Source organism: Orbicella faveolata, unplaced genomic scaffold (assembly GCF_042242905.1).
Source record: "Orbicella faveolata isolate gen_17 unplaced genomic scaffold, um_ofav_v1 contig_47, whole genome shotgun sequence".
Classification (NCBI taxonomy): Eukaryota; Metazoa; Cnidaria; class Anthozoa; order Scleractinia; family Merulinidae; genus Orbicella; species Orbicella faveolata.
The window spans coordinates 16,423,759-16,445,000 of NW_028301577.1; the positions used below are offsets into that span (position 1 = coordinate 16,423,759).

Genomic DNA, 21,242 nt, shown 5'->3' on the forward strand with positions numbered 1-21,242 from the left:
CCATCTCATATTCAACGCGCGCTCATGGAATATTTGTTAAATAAACAATTATAAAACAAAGAAAATAAGTGGTTTTGTCTTTCGTAGCAAGATACGTAACTCCCTGTGCTGGTACTAATGTTTTCTGTTTCTCTTTAAAAGATAGGCAAAGATATCTGACTGAATGCTTAATAGTTGAATTAAAAGTAATTTTGTTGGGCAATAAAAGGGCACGGCAGGATTAGATTTATAGAGAAATGTGACACTGAAATATTGAAAATCTTTTTGTGTTACAAAAGTATAAAAACTTAAACTTTTTTTAATAACAAAAAATTGTATGAGCACATTCTAGCTTTTTTTAACATTACATTCAAAAAGAGCTAGAAAATGCTCCAGAAGTCATATTCCAATTATAAGGTGAAATGTAAACATTTACGTCAACAAATATTCTGTCATTTCTTCCAGAAGGTGTCGATTGTTAATGTTATATTCTTTATTCATAACAGCCTCGCAGTTCTCTATTATCCCTTCAACACCATATGTACAGCAGGAAATAGTGACTTTTTATCATACGTAACGTATTTGTTAAGAAAAAAATGAAGATAAACGTACAAGACGCGTAATTGAGATGGTCCGTTGAATATCCTTGAAGGAAGACGACGAATGGCATTCTGAGACAGATCCCTGCAAACAAAGAAGAAAAAATAGATACGTCGTAACTGTATATTTTTCAGAAAGATATTTAAAACTTGATGTTTATAATCGGGAAATGTTAAAACTATTGTAGTGATGCAAAATGGTCTCGTTTAACGCTGCGCCAATATACATGTAAACACTCATTTCCCCACAATCCCTCTTCCATCCCAGTCACTCACCTCCAGCTACCCGCCCGCAGTCCCGCATGTTTAGTAACATTTGTTACTGAAGTTCAGTGTTTCATGTGGTAATATACATTTAATGTTGTTTTTGACAATGCATGACTTATAGAAACGTTAAAAATAACGCTTATAGGCCTCGGGAAGAAAGCCTATTTTTTTTTCCCGCTGACCGCCTGGTATTCTAATAGAGACCGCAATGCAGCCAGCGACATCATATCGAAATTCTGAGTATTTTTAAATCACTCGCGTGATCTGATATGTTGCGCAGCAGTCACTCGCCATATTTCTGGCGTACCACGCGCAAAATTGTGAGCCGTTAGATAGCAGGTAATTTAAGTTGGCTTTTTAAAAGTAACGAGGGCCGAAGTCGTTCGTTCAAAACGTCTTTCAAAGTTACTATACGAGTTGTTTGTAACCTTTCTATAGGTCAGTGTCAGACACAAATTAAATGTATATTGCTAATGTCCATCCCTGACTACAATGTTAGCATTTTAAGTTCATTGTGTCATTTAATATGTACAAAACGTAAATGCTATACTTACAAGTGTTGCAAGCTCGCCAAAGCAGAAAAAATATTTTCTGTCAAATTCTGAATATTATTTCCCTTTAAGTATCTGCAAAACAACAAGGAAGAAAACAACAGCTAGGAAGTAGCAACCATAACAATTATTGTTAAGTTCATTATCGGGGGACCTTTCTACGGAAACTAGTCGCCTGCTTGACGAGCCAATAAAGGTATCCAATGTTCTGACGTAAAGTCAAAAAAAAAAAATGCTTGAATCGTCTTTCACAAGATTTCCAGGTTTGCATTTCAAGGGTATATATCTTATTCTACATGGGACGGTACAAAAAAGCTTGGAAATCATGGTGGCGACGTTGGAGATAGTGATACAAAACTAAAAATTCGAAATCTTTATAATTTAGGAATCACTGTGCAACGTATGAAGGATACTTAATATACAGAACTGACTGTCCGCGCCTTAGAGGTAGAGATTAGTTTATTCTGGTTGGCCCTTTTTGTGTACTTATGGGATATATTAAAGCGTTTGTTTCGTTAAGTCCGTGTCTTAGACTTATAAGTAAATCTGGACAAATAATTCATTTAGCAATTAATAAAAATGTACCATTTATTAAAAAAAAAATGAAATTATGTTTCTATTATTTTTTTAAGCGTCTTATAACATTGATCGTAGCCTGAGTATTAGGCTTTTCTTACTTGCGGGGTAAAAGGAGGAAATACACGGCAAAGAAAAGTCTGACACAAGGGTCTTTATTGTAGTCTTCCACCTCCTCATAGCGTTACAAGCGTCAGTGTACGTATTAATCAATCAGAATCACTTCCGGCTGTCATGTTTAACTGCATGCATCTCAGATCACAACGGCGAGAATTTGAGCAAATAATCCAGTTTCGTCCATGTTTGAAATGGTTTCCGAGAATATCTGCACAATTTGCCTCGAAAATTTTCACTCAGTGTATGGAAAGTGTGTCGCCACAGTAACGCTTTTTTTTCTGAAACTTCGAACAAAGAGTTTTCTAATGTTTTGTGTGAAAAACCTGTCATTCTTGTGGAATTATTTCTCGAGTTGAGAATTGTTGTCATTCAAGATAGTGAAGACGGCAAAAGGTCTGTTCGCAAAAAATGCCTTAGGAAAATACTGAATTGCTTCAGAATGTTCACGGAGTTACGAGAGGCATTGGCGTGTGGTAGAGCACTCGACCAGGCGAAGGAAATCGCTCCACGAACTCCTTCGAGAGCTAGTCCTAGAGGTTCAATTCCTGCTCGAGGCCAGCGATCCCCAAATGTAGTGACTCCAAAGGCGAAGCGCCAAAAAAAAAAAAAGAAGGTACTTGTGAAAATGAAGCTGAAGGGGGTCAGCGAAGACATTCAACAAAGAGAGCTCTGTTTTCTGACCAATCAGCTCTAAGCTCGACGATGAAATAACAAGCCTGATGAATGATGTGAAGTATATATGAAATAATTCATTTTTGAACTGCGGTTGTAGATGAAAGTGAAGAATGATCATCGCAGTAAATTGTCCAATTTAAGCAATTAGAAAGAAGAAGCCTGAAAAAAGTCAGGGCTTCAACGGGATTCGAACCCGCGATACCGGTGCGATGCTCTACCAACTGATCTATTAAGCCACATAATACTTCTCACGGGAAGATATGTGTGGCCTCATAGCTCAGTTGGTAGAGCATCGCACCGGTATCGCGAAGGTCACGGGTTCGAATCCCGTTAAAGCCCTGATCAGTTTTCAGGCCTCTTTTTTCCAATTGCTTAAATTGAAAAATTTACTGCGATGATCATTCTTCACTTTCAAGCCTGATGAATATCGCGACAGAAAAGAATTTACCACCAAGCGAAATACTTTCCCTTCCGGTAGTGTGACGTTATCTTAAATTGTGTATTATCCCCCGGCGTGATGAATCGATGAAACCGATAATCGATAACAATCGATGGCAATCGATATCAATCGATAACAATTAATCGATTAATATCGGAAATCGTTGACCAATCGATGGCCAAAAAATTTGTGTTTTTTAATTGCCATCGATTGTCATCGATTGTCATCAATTGTCATCGATTGTCATCAATTGTCATCGATTGTCATCGATTGTCATCGATTGTCATCGATTACCATATCTTTTGGGGAGGTAAAAAAATGATTTGACAGGAGAAATATGGTGACATGTAATTGTGAAGATCATCGTTATCATCAACAACAGTAACAATAACTTTATTGATCTCTCTAAATGCGGGTATAATGCAAGAAAATTAACATTGTTAACACAAACTAAACTGGGATGAAAATGTTCGTACTCTTTCAAGTTACAACAGAAACGTACGGTTTAAAGTTTTCTGGTTACTGGCAGTCCATGGGAAGAAAATGCTCATTGCCATCGTACAAAAATGAAACAAGATTAATACTTGCGAACATAAAGCTTGCAAATAACAATCTCAAGACGCGAGTCAGAACAAGTAAGAAATAGACTGACCCTACCAGACACATTATGGCCCGTATTGACGTGACTACATAAAGATAGGTTAAAATATCAAGATACAAGCCAAGTATTTCTAGTAAGGACTCGAGCTTGTGATAATCGATTGGTCATCGATTGGCCGATAGCAATCGATAACAATTAACTAATTGTTATCGATTGATATCGATTGATCGATTGGTTTCCGATGATCGATTGTCATCGATTGATCACGCCGGGATTATCCAATCAGCGTAACATCCAGATTTTGGATGTTTGACAGAAGCCAATTAAAACGTTTGTGTCAGGCCTTTCTCAGCAATTTCCCCCTACCCCTACCCTCTTGCTAGGAAAGGCCTGATACTCAGGTTACATTGATCGTATTTTGATGAGCTATAACTTACAAGTCTTGTAAACTGAACAAATCTGAAAATATGTCTTCTGGTAGCACTTCTATTTCATTTTCACTGATATTACTAGAGAAAGTAAAGAAAATTATTTACAATAAAGTATGGCTATGGTAGAATAACGATTATGCTGTTGTTGAACTACTCATTGGGCTGGTAGTGTGGGGAGGGGGGGAGCAATCTGCTACCGGTAACTTACAGTTTAAGATTAATAAATTACAAAGTGGTTGGTATGCAGCAGTAAACGTCAGAGAAAGAGCTTACTCAGATAATGAATGAACATGTAAGTTATAAAAGTTATCTTGTTTTCGAAACAAAGCATTCATCGGATCGCTCTACCCTTGCACGACAACGAAAACAGTCCTGTGACTAGGCTCAAATTGCATTGCACATAATTTGCATAAACTTTCAAGTTGTGTATTTTGCGGATAACTTCCAAGAATTTGCGACCCTTAACGCAATTTATGAAGAAATATTCAAGCTACATATTTTTATTGAATCAAGGCAGGAATATTTTTAAAAAGGACTCTCATTTATAAGGGAAGATGCGGCATTTTGTTTTGCTATTTATTTTGGTTTCATGCTCGTCATGATTTTCTTTTGCAGTCAGACACAGTTTTCTAAAAGAATTGGCGATTGCTAAGACTGCTAAATATATTTGAACTACTAGTGAAATAACTGGCTAAACTATCGTCAATGCAGATTTTCCTTAGGACTTGGCAAGAACATTGGTTCGTCAATAATCCCGCACAATTCCCCGCACAATCGAAGGTTTAATTCTCCTGCACAATGTGCCTCCAAATTCACACGTTATTTTTTTTCCTGCACCCTACTAGAAAGCCAACTAATTTGGTGGTAAGATATTTAATTCAAGTTACCAAAAGTCTTATCTTTACAACTTTGGACATCGACATATTTTGCGCGGTGCAAGAAACAAGTCGCACGTTTTTAATGAGCTACGAGTCCAAAAACGTTTTCGTATTTAACTCGTTTTATTGCAATATGATTTGTTTTACTGCAATGTTCTAAATAATAACAGCAGTAGCCACATACCGTCATTGACTGCCTATTTTTTGCCAGTGTTTTTGTAGATTGAACTCATATCGCAATCGGCTCAGTTGTTATCTCACGAGAACGTTTCGAGCGTGAACTTGACTTACCTGGCTGGCTCTCAAGCAATATAATTCGTGGACTGACCCTTTCCGAAAACGATGACATCTTTGTATGTGAGATGAACGTATAAGGCGCGATTCTTGCCAAAACTTTCTTCGCAAAACACCGCATTCTGTCACGAAGAACGAGCAATGTCGCGTTTCTCGTCCCCAGTTTCCATGGTCTACGCATGGAACGCCTGGGACCATGACCCCCTTTTTGGCGACCAAAACGCTTGCATTTTATGACTCGGGCTTTCCTACGGAAGCCCGAGTAAAAAGTGGAAAGATAAGAAAAAAATAATAAACCCAAAAACAGTACATAGAAAAAAAGGGAAAAAAGCAACTTTCGCTTTAGCCTACTCTTCCCTTGTTCGTTCTTGAGGACCTAATTAAAGCGTTTCTACTGTACAAAAAAAAGAAATTTCCCTGATTTTGTTCGTAAAAAATTGACTAAACTTTAGGTAGAAAAAAGTAAGTTTTGTGTTTCTTCGATAATAGGCAAAAAATATAATAAAAATAGCGCGTGATGACAAAGATTACATTTGAACAGGTTCCTCAATAGAGTGTTCTTTTAACCAAGCTCGAGTCGTTCGATTTTCTATTTGACCCAGGATTCCCAGAAAGGAGCCTGTTCTCAGACACTTATTGTTATTAGGTACTTACAGGCTTTTAATCGCAACCATGTGTCGGAAGGCTTCTTTAGGTATATAAGTTATCATGGTCCCAGTAATATTGCTAATTCATAAAGACAAACACGATATTAGAAGTGTAAGGTGCCACACGACCATCCATAACACCCGTAATATTTAAGGGTGGACCTCAGTCGCAGTGGAAAAAGGGTCTAAAGTTGCTTAGAGCAAGGAGATTTAAAACACAAGCGTTATGAGTTTAACACATGCAACTCAAAGTAGGCCATATTTTAATTTGAATCTGCTTATTACGTTTTCTTATGCCCTTCCATTGAGTCGCAAAGAGATGTAGTCTTCTCTGACGTGAAGCATTGCTCACAGGAATTCGTGAACAATGTTACTGCAGTGCATTTCCCAACACTCGGACGTAACAGATGTGGGGCGATAGCCTTCCCCAGTCCCTAGGAAACCACAAGCCAATTGCCACAAGCTTCTCTATCGGTACCACTGCCAGGAATAGAGTGTTTCTTTTTCGTTATCAATGGTGAAAGAATACGGAAAAGCGTTTAAAAGGCCTCAATGCTCATTTGGAAGTGCTCTCTATAAAAGTTATGCATGGCAGGATTTCTCGTGATTTCCTCAATGAAACCATCACTGATTCAAGGACAATTCATTTGACCGCGATGGAGAATATTTTGACGTCTACGCAAAAATTAGCATCTTGTTTGAAAGAACTCACCCTTGGAAATTTGCATAGTGTTCATAGGAAGGAAGAAGAACAGCCTTAACTGTGAGTATAGATAAACGAAACAAAAAAAAAAAAGAAGAAGAATCGAGAAAATAAGAACAAGGTCCTCGAAGGCTGTCAGTTTGTTGTTTTTATAACACATTTCATTGGGCCGCTCAATCATAAGATATAGCCCCATTATTTCATCATAACTAACCTCTAACCGAGTTAAGTTATTTGGAAATTTTAACCAGGTTAGTGCGGCCGCAGCCCGTATATTTAATCTTGGTGAGAAATCTAATATGTCTTCTATCTCTCCTCTAAAAGGTCCAAAGGAAATTTCAAGCAAACTATATTTAAGGACGTTCGCGATAATTGCTTCTGCGCATCCTTACTGCGCTCGCAAATTCACACGCCACGTCATGCATCGAGCGGGCGAGCTAAGTAATAAAATGAACAATGATAGGGCAGATGGCCATTGCTATAGCTTTGCCTGGATTTAACGATCTTGGACGTGAGGTGATCCCTATTTTTCTTTTGATGGATCATGTTCTACGGTTAGCGAAAAAAGGAAGAAAATCTATCGATTAGAAGTTTTAATTTTTTGCAAAATGCACCATCGAATTCCGTTCTTGTTGGTTCTTCGTTTACCTGTGCGGCGGTTTCAAATGCCTCTTGAAGGGTTTTGGAATTACTTACGCAACAGATCCTCTTCTACAAAATATGACTAAGACCGTTTGCTTCCGTTGACTCACCTTCAACCTTTTTAACTATAAACCCCTGCAAACCATGCTGAATTACGTGCGCCAATTTTTCAAAATCAGGGTATAGTTTTCCACACGTCTTATCTCTGAAGCAAAGTCCGTGACCCCAGTCTTTTTTTTTTGTTTTTTTTGTTTTGGGGGGGGGGGGGGGGGACGCATTTTTGACACAAGTGACTCATTATCTGACTGCAGTAAAAAATTAAAAAAAGCCTATCGACTGGTAAATTTCGCACGAACGTCCTTAAGTCAAATTGGTCAACAACATCATGGTCGATATACAGAGCGATAATGTAATAAGAGAGTACACTTACAGGTTTGTTTTCGTCGTTGGAAGACAATTAAAGATGTCAACTGATGAATTTGACGTCCTGCACTCAACTTTGTTATCAACTTGGCCGTTCTCTTTCTTACCATGGCTAACACACAGATTTCTGCAATCTGGATGTAAATGAAGGAATTAAGAGCGTACCCATCCCAGAACAAAAATGTTTGGTTTGGTAAATGAATGATTATGACAATATGGAAGGTCACAATATTATATTTCCTCTGAGTTAGGGCCGGGAGCCCCTAAAAAATGACATTTTGACGGTTATTTATGCATATTTAATCAGCTGTCTGGTTTATTATTTCTACGACAAAAACGCCATGTGAAAGTATAGTCCACTCCTTGTTTCTGCTTATAGAATTCATTCTGGTATGTAAAATAGGTACTTGGAAGACACTTCTCAAGTGAGGTGGATAATTGTGGTACATCCAGGGGACACCTCTCCAGTAGACTTCGGTCATCTTCCAGCTTAGCTCTGACAACTGGCATAGCATCTCGTAAACAACGCTGAAATATCGTATGACTCGAATTTCTTTCCAGGAGGAACTTCAAGTCCCACGTTGTTTTGACAAAGTCTTCGCTGTTGATGATGTGGTGACCTTTGAGACCAAGAAGAAGCCTTTATATCTTGTCAAAGAACATGGCAGTATTGTACATCACGCTACCGATGCTCGAGTCTATTGGTCGTAGCGGAGAGTCTTTCTTGCGGATCTTGGGATGATCGTAGAATTTAGGAATGTTTAACGCTGTGGTACAGCTGAATGTATAGAGAGTCTACAAAGAGCCTCAATGAGGTCCTCAATTTCACCCATCTTTATAGTATATAGTCGCCAATCGTTATATGGAAGAGACAGAGCTGAGCGTTGGATACCGCCCTCACCCCTGTAGCTACGTGGTTAATCATTTTTATAAAAGCATTGAGACTGAAATTGGCGAACGCTGAGCCCGGGGAGTGGGGGGGGGGGGGGGGAAGGGGGGAGGGGGAGGGGGCGTACTCCCAGAAAAATTGGGTAGGGGTGTGCGTCCCGCTTTCCAAAACCATTACCCTATTTATGACCAAAATCTGCGATATTCCCTACCCTATTTATGACCTGACCAAAAATTCGAAACCCTATTTATGACCTGAACCTTAGATCAAAACCCTGTTTCAGACCTGTTTTATAATTAGTTCCCTAGATCAGACCAATGTTAAATTACCGTAAACATAATTTGTGAAGGGCTTTTGTTGATTTTCTTTTCGATAATGATGAAAAAGTGGCTTCTTCTTAAAAACATACCCATATCAAGGCTAGAGTGCAAAAACCATACCCTATTTATGACCAAAATGGCCAAAATCGGCTAAAATCAATACCCTATTTATGACCAAAACAGCTGAGAAACAAATACCCTTTGGGGCCGCACATACCTATTTAGCCCATATAAGGGAGTACCCCCCCCCCCCGGGATGCTGAGAATATACCCACGGCTGAGATTTAGTCAAGAGCATTTCCGTTTTGGGTGTTGATGGAAAATATAATGCAATAAAATAACATAACGTTTTCAGATGAATTTTATTTTACCATTGGTCAAACAAAACTAGCCAACGAACCAAAAAACTAGTAGTAGATACATGATTCTATCAAGCTGGTGACATCTGTGAAACTGAAATGCATTCAGTATATACTCCGAATTTGTAATCTAAGAATGTATAGTAGAATATTTTTAGCCTAAAGTCGGTAGAAAAATAAGAATATCCGAACTGGGTATAAAAAATATACATTCTTATTTATAAATAAATAAGAAATTTGTATCGATGTATTGACGACTTGGTAAAAAAAATAAAATCCTGAATACGCATTGAACTCTTTTCCTATCACCTCAATGTCATTGATCCACACATTCAGTTCCGCTTCGGAGGAAGAAAAGAACTAAACATGTGAACATGTGAACCAAGATGAATCAACGATTGTCTGTTTACCGGAAAACGACTCATTCTGATCAGCACCTGAATTTCCATTTTAACCTTCGTGTGCAACATAACAGAGCTGTGGATAACACAAACTGTGCCACTTCGAGTTCAGATCTTTCTTTCTGAAGCGGGCGAGCGAAGGATAGCGCCTGGGATAAGCAAAACATGGGGAGAGGTGGGGAAAGAGTGAGAGTGAGAAGGGGGAGGGGGTCACCCCCTCCCCCGGCTCCTTATTTTTCGCATTTGCTCGCAGCTTTGTTCTCTTCTCGTGTTTTTTTGGAAACGAAGAATACAAAAGCAAAAACCGACACAACGTAGAATGATTTTTTGAAGGTGTACTATATTTCGGCTGCTAACAACAATTGATGCTAACAATACTGAACACTGGATCACTGGCACGAAAGATTCCAAAGATTATCTTAACATGATAATATATTATAGAGTGTTGTACATCAAGGGATCTTCGGAACACCTACAAAGAGCATTTAAATCACGCTAGATCCCACTGGTCCATAAGCCTTTCAGTTCTCTGGTTTATGCCTCTCAATTTTCTCTCCGCAACAGCCCCCCCCCCCTCCCCCCCTACTACCACCACCACCAAGGCCCAAAAAAAAAAAAAAAAAAAATGACTAAAACCGTTATTAACATTCTCATTGTTATTGTGGCTGATCATGTTCCAGATGACCCAAAAAAGAACCAAGCCTCTGACTTAAAAACAGCGGCTCAACATTATATCTTCAAAGATGACACAACGCGTTGTTGTGGGTTTTGAAACGAATCTGTATGTTTATAGCAGCAGTGATGGCTCTCCGTGGATGTTGAACGACATTTGAGTAGCTTTCTCGCTTGTCTATATCTCTGAAGATAAAGGCAGGACATCAGCGGATATTCTTTTGTTTAAAACGCACGTCCAAACGGCAGTACAGATGAGTGAAAATCTGAAATTTTGAGGGGGCACCAAAATTCAAGAATGAAAGAACACAAAATCGTGTCAAAGTGATATAAATGCTGTGGTTATTTCTTATTTCCAATTCATTTTCCACATTTTCGTACTAGGTCACCATCATGGATTTGGTAACTGTGGAGTGTTGGGGCAAAGGAAAATATACCCATGAAGTAGGCGTGAGGTGGACAAATAGGCGAGAGGGGAGGGGAAGGAAAAATTCGTTATTCCAACCACCCCACACACCCCTCTCCCCACCCTCCGCACTCTGTCCCAACCCTCTACTAATCAAGCATCTAATTACAATGTAAAATGGCGGCATCGAAAACCTGGTCTATCGAACAGTCCGTTCCAAAATAACGTCTGCGCTGCAGGCTAATTTTGACCTGTCATTTTCACCATAATCATTTACTCACCAAGCCCAACAGTTTTGTCAAGTTTGAGAGAAGTGATTTGAGCTGTATCATTCCAGCCCCTGTGGGGTTCTCTTTGAGGCAAACTCTTAATCACTCTCATCCTTTTTATTTTACGAAGGAAAAAAAAAAGATTTTAATGGCTGACCAAAACCAAAGAATTTCATTGTAGTTCCTACAGGAAAACATATCTTACCTACAATAGTAACCGGTAAGTCTTTGGTGTCGTTACCAGCTTCGTTACTGGCCACACATGAGTAGTTTCCAGATTCATATAAGCGAGTCATTACCAAACCAGTTCCTTTAGCCAATAACGTGGAGTTCTTAAAGATGGATATGTTGATTGGTGGGTAACCTTCGGCAGAACACCAAACAAAGTGACGTGGTGCTGCCCGCACAGCTGGGTGTGTGCTCAATATTTTCAGTTTATCTGCATAAGCAACAGTATTGTATAAACAACAACAACAACAAACACAATAGGCCCTTTGTAGCTTGGGGCACGTGACGGAAATTTTGATTTAAAAAAATAGATTATGGACTATAACTTAAAGAATGCCATAAATGGAAAAAGCATATCGAAATCATAATTAAATTTAGGTTTGAATTTTGGGTAGACAATAGCGCCGTGTAACTTTCTTTTTATGGTTATTTCAATTGTCTGTAGCTCTGAGGCTCTTTTGTTATTACAATCGACTCCCGATAACTTGAACCCTCAAGGGAAATTGAGAAAGATTCGAGTTATCGAGTTCGAATTATCGGAAGTTGAGAACAAATGACCGGAAATAAGAAAAAAACGGTGTTTAATCAAATTTAATTACAGAATAGAGAAGTCGAGTGAAAATAAAACAATTCGTCTCTAAATTACTGTTTAAATCGGGACGTAACGTAATGTGAAAAATAAAACAAAGGAAAGCAGCATGGAGAAGCCCAGGAAATGTGAACTGTACAGGTTTTTTAAGGAGAACAATGTCGGGCCACTGGTACAAAGCTACTGGTACTGGTACTGGCTACTGGTACAAAGCTCATACTCATGGTTCGAGTTATCGAGGTTGAAATTATATAGAAAATGACTCGAAGGGAAACGAAAATTGCTTCGAGTTAGCGGGAGGTTCGAGTTATCGAGGGTTCTTGTTACCGAGGGTAAAATTACAGCAAATGTATGACGGAAATCCAGGGGAAACCGATTTTGGTTCGAGTTAGCGCGAGGTTCGAGTTTGCGAGGGTTCAAGTTTTCGGGGATCGACTGTATTACAAAGGCTTGAAAGAACCGACGTTCAGCTAATTTCTGAGCGCGAGATTCAAAACCGTCGTTAATGACAAGTTGATGACAAAATCAACCGTTCTCGGGGTGGGCAAAGGATACAGGAACCCGACATCAATGGCAGATTTACCGAGTCCCCTGGCAATAAAAAGTAAGTTTATACGACAGTTTGAATATTCGGAAGATGTAGAGGATTTCAATTGAAAATGTTTTGGGAGTGCAAAGTCTTGCTCTTCAACGACTCATTTTCCATGAAATCTCCTTATTTGAATTAAACACACGAACTGTCATAAAATCTCATTCTCCGCATTATTTATCAGCTCTTTCCGGAGACCTGTGCGCGGTCAGAATAGTTAGGCACACCGATGGCGTCAACGTTTTGTCAGCCGAATTGTTTGACTCGCACAGGTGATTTGGATACAGGATCCAAAGTATGCCAAACTTCGTTTAAAAACGAACCGAGGATGGTGAAGAATCCAGATTAAAGAATAAATTAAAACCGTCTAATAAAGTTGCGAAAAGCTGTGGACCTCTTAGGAAACTTAGTATTTTTTGATTGTTTAGTTTCGAGTTTAAGCAGCAAGAACTGTCATAAGAACGAGCAACAAGACGATAACCCCGCCGAGCGGAGATCTTTGATAATGGGCTTACATATTTGATCAAAACATTCCGCTGCTCCTCCCGATACTTTTTGATCGAGACCACGAAGCTCTCTTGATGGCCACACTAAGAGGTACTGTTTGGATTGTAATCCCTCAAAAAGCCGAAACCGTGTAGCTAACAAGGTTGAAAAAGTCTTAAACATCTCATAGGATTAAAACTTTCCAATAAAAAGTGACCATCTTAATCTGTTAGTTTTCTGACATTTTCTGATTTTCTCCAACTTCACTGGCTCATTTCAGAGAAACAAGGTTGACTCATGATCGCACTGTAAATAAACAAACCTTGATACAGCTTAACAAAATAATTTACCGAAGTGTTTTATTTCAATTGTTTTCTATTACCTATATTTCTTTTACGAAGTGGTAAAAGTTAGGAAACGTATAGATAAGGAACTTCTAATGTTCACAGTTATACGTTTTACGTCTGTGACTGCGCATACAGACTGAGTGATAACAGTTCTAACTGTAGTGGCTCCCTGAATAATAACGTTTGTCATCAATTTTATATTCACTAGACTTGATTCCTGCGGAACAAACTAAGAAAGAAAACAGAACGAGCAACATTTCTCATATTGATTTTAAATTGTTCCGGTGAGTTGTACATGTATGTAGCAAGCTTACCTTTAGTTGTTTTAAATGTGCAAACACCCTTTAAGTTGCTAAGGTACCTCCTCCACCATAATCTCGCAAATCGTAGCTTCACCAACATAAACCGGCCACTTGACTGTATGGTGAAAGGTCGCCTTGCTCCGGTAAAAACCCCTAATGAGGTGTCAGTTGTGTTTCGTCCATCATAGATTTGCATGTATGGATGTACCCAATACCATCCAAACAATCGTAGATCGGATAACTGAAATGTCTCAAATTGCAACCTTACGCTGTGGTTCAGCGGTGCCGTGATGACCCAGGTGGAATTTTCACAGCCCTCAGATGATTCGAACTCGGAACTGATGGACTCGCCAGAAGATCCATTAACGACAAAGTGGCATGTTTTTGAAAACACATCTATAGAGGAAGATACCTCAATACTAGATTATTGCACAAATACAACCATTCAAGCACGGTATTTTACTATCGCTGTGGGAACTTATGGAACGAGTCGATCACAATTTTATCTTAATTTCTTGAGAGTCATTTTTGACAATGGGAAGCGTGCGCGGGATTCAGTACTCATCATGAACAGTTTCATGTAAATCAGATATAGGTCTTTTAAAACAGACTAGCTGTAATTCATGGTTACCTTACATCTGAAATTTTTCTGTCGATTTATAATACAGTGGAATCCCGATTTCTCGAACCCTCATTTTTTTTTCCGAACCCCCGATAACTCGAACCAAAAGTCGTTCCCTCTCATCAGTCGAAAACTATAATTTTACCCCCAAGTTCTCTAACTATCCGATGTTTCGAACCAATTTTCGTTTCCCCTAGAGGTTCAAAAAATCGGGATTCCAATGTATTTTAATTGTTCTATATCTCTCGCACCCGTGCGTTTATGCAAAAATAAATCAAAAATTTTGGTCAGGATGCCATTATCCTTGCAACAGGACTTCAATGTGCGCCAATTTGTTTGCACGGATAATTTCTAAGGGTTTCCATAGCCAACTATCTTGAGGTTTTACCCATACAACTGCAACATTAGTCAACTTTACGTATTAGTTTGATAGTACTGTCCACAAATGACTTACCTTGCGGTTTGCACAATAATATTGCAATCAAGACTGGTGCTGTATAAAGCCAGCGTTGCATCCTTAACTCAGTGGAACAACTCCAATGATATGAACTGAAATGATATGAATCCTCTCAAGTATGGTAGATAAATCTGTGAGCGGCAAAGCTGCGTAGCACAGATTTAAACATGCACATGAAAACACCTTCCAACTCGAGCAATGCTTTAATCCAGGGCCAACTGAAAGTCACAGTGTTTGTCAATATAGTCATATTATTTCAAGTTTTCCACTCTTCCGAGTTTTATGCAAAACAATTTCGTTGGACCGTTGACTTGATCGCTTTCCATAGAGCATTCTCTGGATTCATACCTTTTGTTCATGCGCAGTTACAGAGCAATTATGTTCTTGGAACATTGGACTGATAAAGTATCGCTCAAAAACGAGAAAAGAACGGCAGTCCTCTAACTAGGAAGGTAAAAACGTTAACAGTAGGAAAAAAAAAACCTTCACGGAAACTTTACACTAACCTATATAATAAGAATCCTCCCCAGTGAAATTTCTTTCCAAGACACCGGCAACTTAACTGAAAAGAGAAAGACGAGTTTAATAGTTTGAGCAAACATGTGTAAAACAGCTTTGTACGTCTATAAACAGATAATCGGAAGCAAATATGTAGTTATTCATCACGCAAGTTCTTGATACAATATTTTTTCTTTCCATTCCGAATAAATATTTTTTTTGAAATTTCTTGAAAATCAACTGGATTGCATTCGAATCGTCGTCAACAGCCTTTAAACGCAACGAAATCCTCACTGTAAAATTCCGTGGTTAACTTTGAAGAGTTTATTCACTTTTCAAGGGTATTTTTGTTTCTTTGAGTCGACGAAGGTCCAGTCGAAAATGGTCTTGCTGTGATTCCAGATAAATTTAGAATGTTGAGAACATACGAGTGTTGTCTCAACAAACTAACGTAATCGCTTGTAAAAACTAAATAGCGCTTTACTTGGTATCTTCTCATTTAATTCTGAACTCTCTGAAAGAGAGATTATCACAGCATTGGAAGTAAAAATTCAGCGGAAAACGATGTTCTTTTCACATCTTCAGTGAAAACAGTTACCAGATCACTTAAAAGAAAACAAAACAAAACTAAACGGAACAAAACAACAACATAAACAAGAGTTGAAAATTTTTTTTCGGCTTACCTCAATTGTAACCAAGATGCTCGGTTAATTTTCTTGTGAAATTCATTGTTTGAACTAAAATATGTTTTAGAAAAGCATACGTACAACTGAAACATATAAAATGAAAAAGGTAGAAGCGAGTACGCATTTATTGACGCGGAAGTGTATTTTGTATGATTCTCCATTCAGTACAAATTACTTTGTCAAAATATCTTGTAGTGCATTCCTCAACAGCTTTAGACAGGCGCAGAATCTATACAATAACGCGATTAGTAATAGTAATTGGACTGAGTGAAGTACAATTCAGGGAGTAATCGCGCGAGTAATTTCAAAATCGGACGAGCGCCAAGCGCGAGGGCGGTTTGAAATTACGAGCACGATTACTCCCTGAATTGTTCGACACGAGGTCCAATTACTAATTAATCACATCTATAACAAATTTCATAACTAAAAATGTCTTTTGAGAACTTCTTTTGAGCGAAAACGTCTGTAAAGCTTTTCATAAGTTTTGAAAACTGTACGAAACAGTGCGAAGGAAGCCATTAAAGAGCGCGTAATTGACGTACGAATCACGTGGGTATCCAATATTACAGGTATCCAATTACGAAAAGTTCAAATTGGATACCTGTAATTGGACATCCCAGTGATCGCGCGCCGATTACGAGACAAATAGGCTCTCGGAGAACCAATCACGATCGAGAATTTTGTTATAGATATGATTAACTAAGAAATACTTTCAAATATAAGAAAAATTTCCGTTTCTCGCAGTGCAAAGAGAACGTTTAGAACATATTACCATTATTGTATGTAAGCGCCTAAGTAATTGACTATAATTTTAATGTAAGGTCGAAAAAAACTTTCCACAAGGTTTTGAAAATTCCTAGGATTGTGAGACTCCTTAAACGAGCAATTTTTTAATAGTAATGAATATAAAAACAGTAAATCTTGGCAGCAAAATAATGTTCTTTAAACAAAAGGATGATATCTACAGTAGACATTATCAAGAAAAAATGTTGGCAAAGACTTCAACTCACCTTGATATCAAACTTTACATCCTGGTGAGTGGTCTCTGAGTAAGCTAACCTAGTCACACTTCGAAGAAAAGTATAATGGTGGTCTAATGCAAAAATAACAAATGTTCAGTGTAAACAAGAAGCGAACAAGATGTCAGGCGCCCAAGGCGGCTCTCGGTGAGTACTGCTCTACCGATAGATTAGTTTCACCAACAACGCAACTAGTTCGGAACTTTTTATTTCCCCAAGACTTCCTTTCAGCTGCTTTACAATGTCATTTCATTCTTATGAGAGTAGACAGAGTTTATTCGAAACACGCGATGGGGGCAAAAGTTATCGCGTGAAGCGTGAAAAGCGACTAAAAGACCTTCGTGATGAGTGAATTATTTTTACGAACAAAGCACCGTAAACAGTACCTAAGAAGTATATCTAGAAAACGTAAAATCTGTGCTTGATACGGGATCACAATCTCGCGTTTCTTACTCACCCTTTCTTAAGAAATGAATAATTTATGTTTCTTGATTATCAACAGGAAAAAGCGAGTTATCAGCTTATTTTACTCCTGTTCTATGTTCGGACATCGCACATTTTAAAACAACCTCAAATTGAAGTCTTCGAAAAGCGAGAAACTAATTATTATTCTGCGACAAATAAAATTGAGCCCGTATTCCCTTGGCTTTCAAATGTTTCAGTGACTTTGTTATACATAATGATTTCGAACAGCTATCCGATTATAGCACTGAACGTGTTTCTCCCAGCACGTAGAATATACGCACAGTAAAAATTACCTGATAAAAAGTTTAGAGAGTCTTCAACTTATCTTGTTAACAGGAAACTTTAGGTTTAAAGGACAGGGAAAATAGTCACACTGTAATGAGATAAGGTTGGTTTAATTCAAAAAAATAAAAAAATTTCACTTCAATTATTATGATGTTAAATAATTGTAAGTTAAATACTGTCGCTCTTTTGTTTCGCACCGTTAAGGATACTGCAATTACCCTGCTGTAAATAAAACTACAAATTGCACACTTGGGTTCGACACGTAAATAATTGTAAGTTAAATACTGTCGCTCTTTTGTTTCACACCGTTAAGGATACTGCAATTACCCTGCTGTAAATAAAACTACAAATTGCACACTTGAGTTCGACACGTAAATAACTCGGCCATTTTTGTATTAAGTTCAATACCACTTACTTCAGCTAACCTGAGAATATTGAAATACAGAAGCGTTCGAATCTTTCCACGAAACATCTTTTGATGCTAATTAAGAGTTCCGCTCTAGAGTTCGACCTAGGAAAACGAAATGCTCAAAACTCTTACGACGATTAAGTGATCAAAAGCTAACGGGAATACGTTTTACACTCGGTTTCACAGTAGCGTCCTGATCTCAACGCCAAGCTAAATGTTTCATTAAAACCATAGTATGCATATACGCAGGTTGACAACGCTTCAGTTAATTCTATTCGAGTAGACTAAACTTTATGGCTTCAAAGATCTCTATTAACGAACTCGAAAGCGGTAAAGTTCTAACTTTGCAGCTTTTTCCCAATTTTTGTAAAGAACTACATAAAATAATTACCCTTAACAACAGAACACACGACATTCGACATTTTAATTTAGCTTTAATTTAGTTAAGAGAGACATAAGCTCCGAAGTTTCTTTAAAACACTAAATATAACTGTGACGCAAAAGACAAGGGTCCGAATATGACAATATAACCTGTGCCGCTTTTAAATCGCAAGAATGTTTTTATTCATACATAACCACTGTCTGCCTAGTACTGGAAAACTTCATCTCTTCAGGTAAGATGAAAAGTTGAGACGAAATTAACTCAGGGCTGACAGAAAACCTCGCTTTAAATTTCAAATTTTAAACTGAGTTTGAATTTGAATACCATCCTGTCAAACAACAACAATCCCAACAATGGGAAAAGACGAAGGAATGACTGACCGGCAAAAACATGTTCTTAATTTGTAACGAGGCAATAAATCGACAGCAATAAATAGGATCATTCAAAAAGTTTAAAAGTCACTCAACCTACCTCGTCAATAGAAGACTTAGCTCCAAGTGAGTGGTCTCACTGATAATGAAGAACAGTCATTCTGTAGATATCAATTTCATGTTGCTTTTAGAAGAGGAGTTTAATGTAAATAATATGTCAAAATGCTCTGGTGTTCAATAATAATTAGTTGAATATTTTTCGGTTTCGATTTCCATCTGTCTGAGATCAAAAAACTATAAACATCACGCTTCTAATCCAACTTTCCACGAAGAAACAAACACTACATTTCTAACCGAACTAATAATTTACAATATGCAATTAAATGCAATATTCACGATCAGTTCGAAAATTTGCTTAACAGTTCAAGAATAAATCTATTTTTCAATATAAATGAGGTCCGCCCAGATACTGTCAGTAGTCCAGGTGAAACTGCATTCCGTCTTTTTCCTTGTTAATTTTATCCACGGCTCCAGAAGCTCCATGCTTTAAAAATTTATCGTGTATTAACAAAGGTCATCAGATTATCTTTATTAATATGGTTAAAATTTTATGATATCTCAAAATATCAATCGGTTTTACGTTTTAGGACTTAACTAGTCACCATGTATCTTTGGCCTAATATTTGCTGTTTTCTGACATTTCCCCCAAAAGACCCGTTCATCTTGACAGTCTTTAAACAACCTTTTAATTAACTTGTCAGGCTATTGATTACTTGACAAATAAGGCAAGCAATTTGGAAAACGCTAATTTCGTTAGGACTTCCTTTCAGCTACTTTTAATAAAGTGAATACTTAGCTTTTAAATTCTCATTAAGGTGTTTGTGCGCAACTTATAATTTCTGTAGTCTAAATCATTAACGTGGACAGTTGTCTTTACAATTATCGAGTCTGGTTTTAACTTCCGTTTGACAACGAAGATATTTCTTTACGACATAATGTATTTTACTACCACGTCTTTGAATATGAAATTGAATATTACTTGGCATGATGGGCGAATTTTCCGCTTATCATTTTAAGCTTTATTAACATTCCTTCCAATTGATTTGATTCGCTTTCTTAACGGCGAAATTCGTTTTCCACTGATTGCTTTCATACTACAAGAAGGCCTACAAAATGGGCCATCACTGAGACTTGGTTCATGGCGGGGAAACTTTTTTGAAGAAGAGAGGCTTGGTCGGTCATAATACCTGGAATATTCAAATCAGGAAAAAAAAAATGGGCGTTTAAAATGTTAATACCGAGTTTTTCATCTCAGCGTGGACACATGACGTAAAATATGTTCTAATTGGTGAAAACATGACATGTTTGCCTCCAAATATTTGAGGTTTGAAGGGCGTTCGTGCATGCTAAGTTCTGCTAAAATGGTGGGAAAAAATGGATATCGAAGACTTCTTCAAGAAAATGACCCCTTACTTTGGACAATAGATTCCAATAACTTCCAATAAGTGAACGACAGTTTGCTCGGTGTTCTGATGTGGTTTCCTGAAAGCGAGTCGATGTTGCCTGTCTCGTGATGTTGCTTAGGGTATTTGCGTGCAGTTGAACTTTGAAGACGAAACCTGCGACTTATTGCACTAACTGGAAGCATGCGACACCTCGTTTCTCAAATCCTAAGGGAGAAGAACTCCTGGTTTGAAGTAGGCTCGATTTCTAGCCGTTTTGTGAGCCCGCGTTTCTTTCCCCGCACCACGGCTGGATCACTGGTCTTGCTATTGCATTTTTGGACCAATCACGGCCAAGCCTGCTAGAATCGAGCAGGCTTGGCTGTGATTGGTCAGTTCTGTCATTCGTTTATCCAACATGGCGGAAAACAGTGCTGATGAGTTTTCGTTTGCTGTAAAGTGTGTTTGAGAGCGCTTTTCGTATCGGCAAATCAAGGGAAAAGAAGTCTTAGTTTTACAGCCAACGGCCTCAGGAAAATCCGTAATTTTTCAGTCTTTCCCGCTCATCTTCGATGCTGCGTTGATGAGATTTGGAAACCAGTCTGGTTTACTAGTTGTGCTGGATGTGCTTTGGTTATATTATCTCTCTGACCAACTCGCTTATGCAGGACAAAGCTAGGTTCCTTACTTCAGTCTGTGTAAAAGCAACTAATATCTGGGACGAGAAAAAGAGGGTGGATTATTTTAGGTCGTGCTAGGGTCCCCGATATGGTGATCCATATAAATTTGATATGTGCAACTTATAGGGAAAGGCTGCGGCTGAGGGCCATTGATGACGCCCACTTTATCCGACACTAGTAAGAATTAGAATATTTTGTCTGAAATATTTGTCGCAAGTTGATTCCAAATTGATCTGCAGAAAACACT

General features: G+C 38.2%; 1 protein-coding gene across 1 annotated transcript; it reads right to left on the reverse strand.

Annotated features, from left to right (window-relative positions):
• Positions 1-454: 454 nt before the first annotated feature.
• LOC149097349 (uncharacterized) lies at positions 455-19,660 on the reverse strand. Its single transcript, XM_089280353.1, has 11 exons — positions 18,974-19,660; positions 16,953-17,799; positions 15,265-15,320; positions 14,756-14,850; positions 13,692-14,075; positions 11,344-11,577; positions 7,830-7,956; positions 6,062-6,133; positions 4,242-4,313; positions 1,400-1,471; positions 455-663 (listed from the first exon to the last, which is right to left on the reverse strand). Exons 4-11 carry the CDS (start codon positions 14,814-14,816, stop codon positions 501-503), a joined length of 1,185 nt encoding a protein of 394 aa, XP_089136479.1. The 5' UTR covers positions 14,817-14,850; positions 15,265-15,320; positions 16,953-17,799; positions 18,974-19,660; the 3' UTR covers positions 455-500.
• Between the last annotated feature and the right edge of the window lie 1,582 nt (positions 19,661-21,242).

Coding starts and splice junctions, on each gene's coding strand:
- LOC149097349 (XM_089280353.1), bottom strand. CDS start 14,816: ATGCAACGCTGGCTTTATACAGCACCAGTCTTGATTGCAATATTATTG. Junction 4,314..6,061: donor ATGGTTGCGATTAAAAGCCT/GTAAGTACCTAA, acceptor TACTTTCTCTAG/TAATATCAGTGAAAATGAAA. Junction 664..1,399: donor TTGGCGAGCTTGCAACACTT/GTAAGTATAGCA, acceptor CTTTGTTTGCAG/GGATCTGTCTCAGAATGCCA.